The 12,862-nt window shown below is 44.6% G+C and overlaps 1 protein-coding gene across 1 annotated transcript; it reads right to left on the reverse strand.

The window, feature by feature from the left end:
- Positions 1 to 7,855: 7,855 nt before the first annotated feature.
- Positions 7,856 to 12,333, reverse strand: LOC147617056 (nuclear intron maturase 1, mitochondrial-like). The gene has a single exon (XM_086776677.1). It carries the CDS (start codon positions 12,244 to 12,246, stop codon positions 9,346 to 9,348), a length of 2,901 nt encoding a protein of 966 aa, XP_086632803.1. The 5' UTR covers positions 12,247 to 12,333; the 3' UTR covers positions 7,856 to 9,345.
- Positions 12,334 to 12,862: the final 529 nt, after the last annotated feature.

A 12,862-nucleotide genomic window follows, 5' to 3' on the forward strand; every position in this document is an offset into this window, starting at 1 on the left:
CCCAAGTAAAACACCCTAAATGCGTTTTAGAGAGAGAGTGTAGAGAGAGAGTGGGATCTGCAGCACCTCCAAAAAGGGAGGGAACAAAGTGACGAAAATTTTCAAACATTCTTTGTGAAAGGTACTTCACTACAAGACAAAAAGGCAGTTAGGTCCATATTCCTTCCCAAGGACAGAAGATCTAATGATTAGATCACCTTTTGGCCTATTTTCTTTTTTGTAGAAAAGGAAAAATGCATTTTCAGGCCTAGGCCACTAGCTTGGTCAAAGCTTGATTAGCATTTTAAGCATTTCACTAAGTGTCCAAATAAAAGGGCCCAAGAAGACCCCAAACAAGTCCTAATGAAAGTGCAATCAGGTTTCTGGAGAAGATGGAGTTTACAGCTTTGATGAAAGACAGGGTAACCCCAGAGATCCTCTTTCAGATTTTGACTTATTGCTTGCAGGGTGATGTAAAAGCATGGCTACGGATGTTTGTGACTGCACACAGGAATGTTCATCAACAGGATCCTGAGTATCGTGTAGTCAGAGCTGCATTTTTGGCACAGTTTGTCCATGTGAAGAGTCCGAATGATGTGTGGAAGGAGTTGTGTAACATTCAGCAGAAGGACGGTCAGGATGTGGATCAGTATCTGATAGAGTTTGGTAGACTGTGGAGTCTATGGTGTGAAGCTTTGATTCTTGAAGTACCCCCACAGATGATAAAGAGAGACCGGTTTGTGCTGGTCTAGAGCCAACCCTCCGTCTGAAAGTGGAGCTGAAGAACCTGGATAGCTTTGAGGAGGCTGTCAGAGTTGCTCGTGAGAAGGAGTGGAAGGTGAAGCGTCTGAGGCAGATGGGAATGCAGGAAGAGCCGAAGAGGTTTGTGAAGATGCCAGAGATTGAGAGTATGCATCCTGGAAGAAAAGTTGCTGTTGTTCCTAAACAGGGGGATTCTTTGAAGAGGGAGGTTCATGAAGCAGTGGAGCTCATGAAGTCTTTAAGCGTGAATTGGATAGAGTCTACAGGAAGAGGACGAGGCATAGATGTTATGGGAAGGAAGATTGATGCATCATCTGGTTCCGAAGGAAATTTAGCAGATATTGGAAGAGGGAGAGGGTATCCGAGTGATGTGCAATGCCGGAATTGTGGTGAGTGGGGTCATATTAGTCCACAATGTGAGAGACCAGCCAAAGCTAATGGTGGTATATATCAATTGTCTATGGGAATGAATGATAGGGTGATTGGCCCCAGTATGCAAATGAGGGATGCAATTCAGCCCAATGTTTGTGAAGTTCATGAGGTCACATTTGCAGAGCAGGATATGGGACAGATTAACCTGTTGGAAATGGAGAAGGATGAGGTTTCTGGAATCAGCCCTGAAGAGCTTTCAGAAGGTGAGGAGGAGGAGGATGGAAGTATTGATGATGCTGTGGATTGTGAAGGTGATGCTGCTAACGCTGAAGAACCTGATGTGTTTGAGTATGGATATGGCTTGGATGATCTCTTTGATTCAGAAAAGAGTAATGATTTGCATGTGCCAGTACTTCAGCCAGTCAAGGTAGAATGTGATGATCAAAATGTTACTAATGAAGATACTATGGATGGAGCATGTATGGATGATCCGGGTGATGAGTTGGATATTGCAACTTGTGAGAGTGTGGATGATGAGCTGGACTGTGTTCTTGATAATGCACTGGATGATCTGTTGGAGTTAGCTTCCATGAAGAAGACAACAGATATTGGCATACCAGTTGTGCAGGAAGGGAGTGATGGTGTGACTGATGATGAGTTGGATGCTACTTTGGATGATGACGTGATAGATTTCGCAGGTGCGGTTGCTGATCATAAGCTGTGTGTTCCTTGTCATGCCCAAGAGAATGAGTCAGTTGTCAGTAGTGAGAATGCATGTGAGGCTATTGTTGTTGGTCAGGGGGACCAAAATGCTTTGCTTGGCAGTTTGGGGAGCTTGGACTTGGTAGAGATGCCTGTGCAAGATGTGGAGAATCTTGAAGGATCGCCAATGGTCTTGAAGCTGGAGAAACTACAGGGAAGTGACAATGATGAGTCTACAGTGCATGAAGTTGCTGCGTTTGATGTTGATGGACTGAAGGAAAATGGGTTTATGATGGACACACCACATGTTGATGCTCAGCATATGGATGAGTGGTTTGGTTATAGTCCTTGTTTGGCAGTTTGCCCAGAGGGAGAGTTGGAAACCAATGATGCAGGTTGCAAATTGGATGATCATGAGGTGGGAGTTGAAGATCAGGTGTTTGTTAAATCGGTATATGATTATGAGTGGGAATCAGATGTGTCAGAGGGGAGTAGAGGTGAGGAATAGATGTTTCCATCACAAAACTGTGTGAGCTGGTATGGAGGAGGAAGTGCAATAGTAGATGGTGATGAGGCCATATATAAAGAGCCCAGGGGGTTGCTGAAAATGGAAGATCATGACAGGGTGTATCAATGGATATTTGACAAAGGAAAATGCTTGAAGGATTGGAAGGTAGATGCACCGAGGTTTCTGTTTGATCCAGGGGGATAAATGGTTTCTGTTACTGCAGCTGCTGGACATAAATGTCTCAGCAGAAAAAAAGGGGGTTGCTAAATATGTGTGAAGTTTTTGGAGAACCTCAAACTCAACTTGTACATGTATACATGAGTGATGTTCGTATTGTGATAAAGTCATGGGAGCACCCATTGACTCAGTGTGGGCATTGTGGATACGGCAGTCAGGCTTTTGGTTTTAATGGAAGTGTATACGCAGGAGAAATGATCAGATCTTGGAAGCACAGGCTTGTCCGGAGCGTGTTATGCTGGAGATGGTGTCAGCCATTCGATTGCTTTGTATGTGTCCGGCACCAGATTGTATTTGAAGGTATGGAAGCATGGAGGAGATTAATTGTTGGGATGCCCATTACATGTGTGCATGAGCCAGATCTGAAAGGAGTATAAATGGAAGGTGATGAGGGACGTGTGCATGGTAGAAAAAGGTGGCGCAAGAGTATTCAACGAAAGGATGCCAAATCAGGCTAGCTGGCGGGTTCTTCCAGAAGGAGGGTACGTGGCGAGGAGTGCGGTGCCGGCTAGAGAAAGAGCCGCTTTCATTAACAAGCGGGAACGGCACCAAAGTGGGGAGAGACCTCTTAGCACGCGAACTGTAGCGAAGGGTGGATTACTGGCGATCCTGCTCGCACTGGGGGTCGAGGAAAAGGAAAAGGCTGGTGGTGGTGTCACGGGGATACACGCGAGCAAGTTGAGCTGGTGTGGCTACTGGCGGAGACGTGGGCGGCTCTGCAAAACAGGGAGAGAAGTGGCTGGTGCCAACTTGTGGAAGGAACCGCCTTGGAGATGCAGCTGCCTGCTGGCAACCAAAAGGAAAGGGAGCCACGGTGAGAGAAAGGGTGGCCACAGAGGAACACATCGAGGTGAGAGGGGCTGGAAGGCCACCTCTGTGTGTGCTCGACAGAAGAGGGCTGGTGTAGCGACGAGCAGCCTTTGATACAAAGGAGACTGGCTGGCGTCGAAGAGTGTGGCTGGCGTCGAAGGCGACAAGTGGAGGGCCGCCTTGTGGTGGTAACGGGACATGCAGGCGCAGGTGCTGCTGGTGAAGCTAACAGTGGCTGGGCGTGGCCGGAATTGCAGCTGAGGCAGACAAGGGCCGTCGTGTAGAGACTGGGGGCCCTCCTTTGTGATAGCAGCGAAGGAACAGCGCCTGGGGTCAAGGTCTGGTGATCACGCTGAAGTGGCTCCTGTGAGGAGAGCGTGAAGTGAAGGTGGCCGCCTGTGTAGCGGTGTGCAGAACTGGAAAAGAAGGTTGCCGTCGTGTGTACAAGGAAGTGGAGGCGCTCGAGAGATAGCAGGTGCTGAGGCGCAGGCCTTGTGAGAAGGTGGCCTTGTTTGTAACCGTGGGCTGGTGTAACCAGCGTGGTGAAGCCTTGGTGTGAAGGACTGGAGCGCAGCCAGATGTGCGAAGAGAGCCAAAGTGGACTGGCCGCCGGGTCGAGGAAGAATCGCCTTGCAGAGGCACTGGGGACCAGTGGAGCGCAGCTGTGTGTGGGAGAGGAGAGCCAACAGAAAAGGAAGGCCGCCTTGTACAAGGTTGGGGCTCTTGGGCGTAGCCGCAGATACACAGAGAACGAAGAGGTCGGCTGCAGAGAAGCAAAAGAGTGAACGGATTTGGAGCGACCAGGAGCTGGAGTGGGCTGATTGCGAGTGGATGCCAGATCAAGCTGGTTCTGAGGATATCTGGGATGTCCAACTCTGTAGAGGTGAAGGTCTATTCTGAAATATAAGTCTTGTTCATGCTCTTTGGTCTGGTGTTCTGGTGTGTTTGCATGCGTGTGTGGAAGTGTGGCACTCTATAAAGGCGTAAATAGCTTTACCGCTTCCATGCCATCAACGGACATAGCATTCCCTTTGAGCACAAGGAGACATAATTCACCTTTACTCAATTTCAATCCAACTATAGGGCTCCACTTGCTCTCTTCTAGCTTTCCTCTTCCACTATTGATTCCAATAAAGATCACACCATGAAGATCATTTCTAGATTCACATCAGTTCTCACCAAGGTGAGCTAAAAATCTCATTTCTAGATTCACATCAGTTCTCACCAAGGTGAGCTAAAAATCTCATAAACTTTGACTATTGGTGTCCCCACCGACGATGGGATCTGTTGGATCTCAAAAACCATTTTCTAAACTTGCATTGGCTTTGCAAAAGCTAACGACAACATATGTTCTTAGTCTTCCACTAATCCAAACTCTTAGAGACAACTTTAGTTCCTTAAAGATCTCCAACTAGTTTGATCATGTAACGCACAACAAGAGCTTCTTTATACCTTTTATGTTAGTGAAAATGAATCAATCCACTTTTATCTTTATACATAAGAGGTAGAATTGAAGTGAGAGACTATGTAGAGACGACACCAAATTGGGTCCCAATCTGCCCACTTAAGGGTCCCCTTCCGAAGTAGGAGTATTTTCCTTTATTACTTTGGAGAACTAATGTTACAATGGTAAGAACTTGAGGATCCAATCTCCCATGGAGATAGTGATGACAAGAAAGACTTAATCCTATACTAATTAGCATGTGATTAGTACTAAGCTAAGCTAGGGTGGGTGATACCTAAGAACAATCATGATAAATGAACTAAACTAATTAAGCTTTAGACTCAAGCACAATTAGGTACAAGATTGAGAATTGTACTCATAAAGAGACTTGAGAGCTTGCTTGATTCCATTGATTGAAAATGACCCCTTTTATATGAGGGAGGTACAACAAAGCTTTTATAGCTCACGTGGGATAACTTGACTAGGTGATTTTGCACCCTAGCATCACTCATTTCAACACCTCCCTTGATGCTAGATTGGGTACAATTTTTAGGCTTTCACTCTTTCTCTCTCTCCCTTTGTGCTAGGCTACTTTGGCCCTTATGCTACTTTGTCATTATAGCTACTTTGGCTATGAATTTCAGGTTGAGTGCATCATATGGCCTCATAAGAGGTTGATTACATCACACTTATTTCAAGACAAGAGGGGTGAAAAATATAATGGTTCTTTCTCTAGAAGAGTGCGTCTTCTATTAGGACCTCGATGTAGTTTAACTACTACTTTTTGTGATAGAAATCTTCTTCTAGGTGACCAATTTTTCCATAGTAGTCACAAACAAGCTTTGGTTTATCTTTATTTGTGACCAAGTTTTCCACAGCGATAGCATCTTGGAAGTTGAGATATTGATTGATTGGTCCTTCGAAATCTCCCACCCTTTGTATAGAGTGCTTGCTCACTTGAATGTGATTTGGATGATTCTTTATCCTTGAATGTTGATTCATGTTCAAGTAACAAGGATTATATATCTTGAATTTTAGGGCACAATTTTAAGTGTTGCAACAAGTGATTCATATGGTTCTTTGTTAACACTCTTTAACAGTACAACGATAGATTCTTCTTCTTCAATAACTTTATTTAATGCACTAAGTTGCTACTTGATACCTTTGAATTTGTTGATGTGTTGTGCCATGGTCTTGGTATCCTTCTTGTTGAGTTTGTAAAATTGCATGAGAGGGTTGATCTTTGAGCTCTTTGAGTCGGTGTAGAAAATCTTGTTAAGCTATTGCCATGCCATCTTGGCATCTTTGATGCCAGCAATGTGACTAATCACATCATCACCGAGATTTTGAGCGATAAGGCCCAATGCTTTATTGTTTTGAAGTGGCTCAACCTTCACTTGTTCATCCTTAATTAGGTGCCAAAGTCCCTTTTGCATAAGAAAGTACATGGTCGTGCTTTGCCATGTGTAAAACCCATTACCATTAAATCTTGAAACAACTTTTACATGCTCCATAATGAGAAGCTCTTACTAACAAGCTTTTGTTTTGCTTTGTTAGGAGTGTCTAATTTCGTACAAGATTGTAATCAAAAGACATTGATTTCCTTACAATGATTTGATGCAAAATTTTACAACTTTGATATGCAATGAGAAAGACGGGAAGGTCTTTACATGTGATAATGATTCACGGCCAGTGTCTAGTCCCGGTACAATTTTCTTGCAGTTTGTTGGAATTGTGTCTAATGCAATAGAGAAATTAAAAATGTATTGAATATAAGGTAACCACTCCCCTAACGTAGAAATAACCCAATTTTTTTAATTTTCAGCTTTGAAAACTTTGATTTCTACTAATCTTTCACTAATGATAGTGATTAGCATCAACAAGAAATTGGAGGACCCAATTGAGCTCAACCAAGGCAGTTCTTGATGGGGCTTTTGCAAGAGATATGTTGCTCTGGATGGAAGCAAGTGCCCCATGACACAAATCGACAATAGAAGCTGCGAAAATTAGTTGAAACCAATGACAGATTTTTCTTTGCTCTACTACACCAATAGCTACCAAAATCGATAGGCTAGCTCCTTAGGAGTTGTATGCCAAGACACTAAAAGGATTTGGCTCAATTGTGGCTACAGTGGAAGAACAACGTGGATCTGCAGCGACTGGTGATGGAGCGATTTTCACTAATTTGCTACAAATTGGGTGAAACCCTCTGGTGATAAGTTGCGTCTGCAGTTGATAAGACTTCAACAAGCTCATGCAAATTCCAACCACAAGGTGGAGTGTGGATAAGGCTTGTGAGATAAGAGTGATTAATGAGCTCTATTAATGTTTAATGAGCTACGATTAGTGTAGTGAGAGTTGAAGGAGGTGAATGTTAAGCTATAGGGAGCAAGAACTTGGCTTTCATGCGATGTTAGAACTTGAGGATCCAAACTCCCATGGAGATGGTGATGACAAGAAAGACTTAATCCTATACTAATTAGCATGTGATTAGTGCTACGCTAAGATACGAATAAACCACCTCTAGAAGCTGCCCTGACTGTAAAAACAGCAGCAGCCACTACACCACCAGCCACTTGGAACTGTACCTTGTCACCTTGCAGGGGTTGCACGGGGCAGGAGCATCTCCAGTAGAAAAACGCAGGTACAGCAGAAAAAATGCAAAAGAAAATGCAGCCACCTTCTGAATCCAGAAACGCAGCTACCTTTTGAAGCCAGAAACGCAGGAGACAGAAACAAAATGCAGATCAGGGCAGCCAGGATCTAAGCGACTGATACCATATTGGAGTATGCACAGGTGGAAGCGTAGACAAGGAAAGAGAGAGAGAGCTTGGTGATAAGATCACCTTTTATTATAGCATGAAGCTTATTACAACGGCAAGGGGAGCTATACAATGTGCAAGGATTGGATTGATTAAAGTGATTATGACGAGGCCCCTTTTATAGAGATGTTGGGAAGCTGGCCGACAACCTCACCACCTACAAATGGAGAGAAAATATGATAAAACCCATAAAATAGGCATAGTCTCATAACACTAAGATGCACAATATTCTAACACCTACTGTATATTTATGTACAAGAAAAGGTTACAACTGAATGTTCTCTAAGTACAAAATAATACTCAAACTAAACGCTTGATCTTAGCCCCAAACAAAACTGTTAGGAAGAAGTACTCAGCCCAACGTTTGCTACAGATCATCTTCAGCCTTCAGTCAGCCTTGAAATCGTGTGTTTTCCCACTTGTGAGCTCCAAAAAATGAGATACACACATGAAGATCCAAACTCCCTTTTTATAGGGAAGACATGTCAAGTTAGGTTGAGGTCAGTGGTTGAGGTCAGTGGGCCCAAAGGGTATCCCAACCATGGGTGCCGTCTTCTTCTGGGCACTTATAGGGCTACTAAATCAGCCCCAAACCTGTTGTCAAAACACAACCCACAAGAGTTGCCTATCGCCTTCTTGTGGGTGTGCCACACCCAACAGTATCAAGCTTTGCATTCTTCTTGGGCAGCCTTCCTTGCTTCCATGCTTGACAGTCTTCTGCTTCTTATGGTCTTAGGCTTCCCGAGCTTCATGGCCTCTCATGCTTCCCGGTCTCGATGGTACTACTCCTCGCGGATTGCATCTCGTCGGAACCAATCTATTAAAAAATTCATGTCTGCCATGAAGAAAATTGCAAACTTCAATGCTTACTACCTAGACCAGGATTCTAGCATTCTCCATGCAAGACTCATACATAGATAACCTAATGCAAGAATCTTCATGTGAACTGTTATGCTAGCACAAACCTATGCAAATAACTCTACTGTATGCAACAAACCCTAACTTATGACCTATAGTTGCCTCCAACAACTAGACACATCTAGGTGCAGTCTGCCGTGGGCGACCTAGCGCTCTAATACCAATGTTACGTAGGTGCGGAAGCATGCTAGATTAAAGCTTATTAAATGCTTTTCAGCAAGAATCACTTAATGCTGCAAAGACACATAGAGACCAAAGAGTTGACTTAATCTATTGTATAAATATAATGAGCTTGGATCAAGACTCAGATCTTGACTTCCGTGATGCTAGTGTTAAGCTACATGCATGCATGGGAGGTTTTATTATGCCCCAAACTTATGCTTGGCTGAGATCTGCACATTGGGACTGCTACTCATCCAACTCTTTCCTCTGTTGCTCTTGGCTTGGCCTCCACAGATCTAGCACTGGATGACTAAACAATGACCATGAACCACCTTTTTCTAGGTTCCTATGGCTGACCATGTGTTAGTCTGCCATCATTTTTCAGACACAAAAATAATAGTATAGAAGTCACTGATCGTGTTCATATTGTGCTCAAACAATGTCCCACGTACGGGTGCATGACCTAGGCACTTCTGGGCGCCTATTGGACTCTCAAGCCTTCCACAAAATGTCCCGATTATGCCCTTAAATCTGCCTTTGAACCTGCTAATGCTTAGAATCATGCACATGTGGGACTCACAACCGTGATGCACATGGCACAGCTAGGCAGAAAACCCCCGTTAATGAAGTTACCCAGCACTTTGTACCAGCTCCTCATTCTTCAAATCCGCCATATACCATTGTGCCCAGCTAGGAGTTTGCATCTGGGTCTCCAATTCCAAACTGTAATCACCTTTGATTGGATAAAAACCACTAAGGAACTTCCATACTACCTGTGTCATGTGCTGTTGGTGGGTACAAAGCATTCTCATTTTTCTAAAGCCATCAGTGACTTGGGTCAGGATCGATTCATTCTGTAACCATGCGAGATTCCTCAAAATCTTTTCATGTTCTGGAACCCAAATTTTATCCTTACAACTGGAATGTACTCTGTCTGAGTCACTGCTTGCAATTCTGTTATCCACCACCATCAGCATAGATTCCTTGAAGTGTTTTGCAAAATCTTCATACTTTAAGCCTTTCTTGTGTTCTTCAAAAGCTCCCTTGGCATATGAATGGCACAGATTGAACTTGCAGTATTCGATCACCTTTTCCCTGTTCTCTGCATAGTAATACCAGTTATTTAGAACCAACAGCATCTCCTTGATATGCTCGGTGCTTATAGGAGAGCCTAGCTCTTTGAGGTGCATTCGACAGCATTCTCTGCTGGCTTTGAGAGAGAGTCTAATCCCTAGGGCCCGTTTCTCAAACACCCTGCCGTTTGATGCCATGCGGCGTGATACAATTGGATGCACAACCTTTTGAGATATGACGTGATCAAGAAAGTTTACTCCACTAGAGATGTGGCTGATGGTCAATAGGCTGCTTAAGTCCATCCCCAATTTCTGTTTGGAAAATGCATAAAGGTTTTTCCTTACCTTTTCAGCTTCTTTTCGTGAGCCATTACAGGCCACCAAGAATTCTGTTCCATACCGTACATACTCCATCCTGTGTGGCCTTTCTACTGTAACATTTGCAGGTCTGAACAAGAGACTTGAAGAGCATCGAAATGAGGGCTGTTCTTTATTAGAGAGGCTGAGAATTTGCTCATCCATCCACCAGTCTAACTGATCCAAAAATGCATTCCAGAGGAAATGCCTCAGCCTGCTGCAGGAAACCCAGTTCGATTTCATGTGCACTTTGGCCGCCCCTTCCCGCTCCACCTCCGCTGGCCTGCCACGGCCCAAAAGGCCGCTTTTCAGTAATGAAGCAACCCTCATATCCTTGACTACTCTCAATACACAGTCCAGAACGCGAGTAGCATAGACCTCTTCATGCAGAATATTAGCATTACCACTTATGAACCAAACACACCCCGGGAATGACCTCCGAACTGCTATTAGTGCCGTGTGTGCATCCCTTCCCGGGCGAAATGCATGTGACCTGGAAGAGAACCTTGCCTCAAAGATAGGCTCTAATATTAAGAGTAGAACTTCTTGTACAACATCATCCTGAAAAGAGGGGGATTTCCGGACTGGTGATGAAGGGCTTGAGTTTTCTTCAGTATCCGCTACAGGAGAAGGCAAGTAGACGTGCCACTTGTCAGCCCATTTGAATTGGCCCCTTGTAACCGTATACTGGAGATCTCGCAGCTGTTTGATCAGACCCATAATACTTTGGCCATCGATGTAGTTCCCTGTCGCTTTCAAATGAACCCTTTGATAAGCAGCAACCCAAACATGTGTTTTACTAAGAGGATAAGTCAAGTCAGTGAAAGGTTCAGTGCTTTTCGTGAAGCAGAATATCCACCATTCTGAGAAAACTTTGACAGGAAAAGCAACCAAGTAAGAAGCCTTTCTGGATTCATCTGCAACGACCTGATCAGATGCATCCATCTCCTTGAGAGCCGTGCTGACCTCAGGCAGCAGCGGGGATTCATCAGCAAGAGCCTGTTCAGATGTATACCGGACCTCAAAAGTATCACTAACCTCTGATAGACCTATATCGTGCACAGAGGCCTTTTCTTCTGCTTGAGATCTGGGGGACTTCCATCCAGGCTTCTCAAAAGTGCTGCTAACCTCTGATTTGCCTACAGCACCCACAGCAGCCTTTGCTTCTGCTTGATGATATTCGGAGAACCTCTCCTCAGGTTTCTCCTTGAAAGGGGTGCTAACCTCTGATACCCCTACAGAGCCCACGGCAACCTTTGCTTTTGCTTTAAATGTGGGGGACCTCCCTCCTGGTTTCACCTCAAAAGTGGTCCTTACCTCTGATACACCTACAGCAGCCTTCACTTCTGCTTGATATGTAGAGGACCTCACTCTGGCTTCTGTCTGAAGTATTGTAGGGCTCGCTTGTGCTTTGACTTCGGCATGATCTTGAGCCTTCTTGGCAGAAACCATCGCCTCACCAGCAGTCTTGACAGAAACCTTCACATCATCCGCATTCTTTACGTCACCAACAGCCTTGGCCTTTGATGATAAAGCTCTGGCCGACCTCTTAGGTTTATCTGCAAGGATGGAGCTTTCTCCAACATTGACTTGTGCAGGGGAGGGTTTATTAGCACGACTTTCTGCATAACCATACCTTCCTGAAGGATTAAGCTGTACAGAGTAGGGTTTATTGCCAGAGCTTTCTGAAGGTTTAACAGGAGAATTCACCTTTATACCAGCAGCTTCGAAGGGCTTGATGTTGTCCGCCTGAGCTTGGGCTTTGATTTTCATCAATTCTCGTTTACGTTTTGCTGCAGATGAGCTAGCTTTATCTTCGGCTGTGGCGATATTCTTTGTAGAAGCTCTGCTGGGCTTGGCTTCTGCTTTAGAAGGAGTGGCTCTACCATCTAAATTGCCTTTGCTAGGGGTTTGCTCAGAGGAAGCTCTGCGCCCTGTGCTTTGAGGGGTATAGGAGGAGGCAGACCTGCTGCAAGAAGTCGAGCCAACATTGTCCCAAATCTGCTCGCATGGACGATCGGTAGGTGCTATGACATGCTTAGAAGCAGAATGCGAGCTCAGGCTTCGCTTCAGCAGTACCGGGATCCCATACAGTCGCATTTTAATAAAACCTCAAGGGATGGATATGGCCATTTCATCAAAAGCTTCGACAGCATAAACCCGCTTCCTTGAGAGGGAGGCTATAACATGCCATGGAGAGCTCAGTAGTAACTATATATATATTTGCACTATAACTTTTAAATATATTTTCTAAAAAAATCCAACTATAAAACCTCTCTCTCTCTCTCTCTCTCTCACACACACACACACACACACACACACACACACACACACACACACACACATTATTGTTGCAATGTAACTTGCAAGTTTTGTTGCAATGTGAATGGGCTGGTGTCAACCAACAAGAGCTCCAACAAAAAATGGTGTTGCATAGTTATTTGATGGTGTCATTCACAAATCATTAAAAGGTGATGCCAAGGATGCATTAACATCTTAGGCAGTTGTAGAGGGGAGAGAGAGACAAAGAGCATGCGTGTGTGCGTGCATGCATGAGCACGTGCACGTGCGTGTGTGTGTGTGAGAGAGAGGGTGTGTGGGTGGGTGTGCGGGTTGGTGGGTGTGCATGCATGCACATGCAAACTAGAGAAGAAGATTTTGCAAGGAAGGAAGTTCTTAGCAATGCTCCAATCATCAATTTAGAAGGGTTTCCATC

This window comes from Cibotium barometz, chromosome 37, assembly GCF_041138505.1.
Source record: "Cibotium barometz isolate CiBa-2024 chromosome 37, ASM4113850v1, whole genome shotgun sequence".
Classification (NCBI taxonomy): Eukaryota; Viridiplantae; Streptophyta; class Polypodiopsida; order Cyatheales; family Cibotiaceae; genus Cibotium; species Cibotium barometz.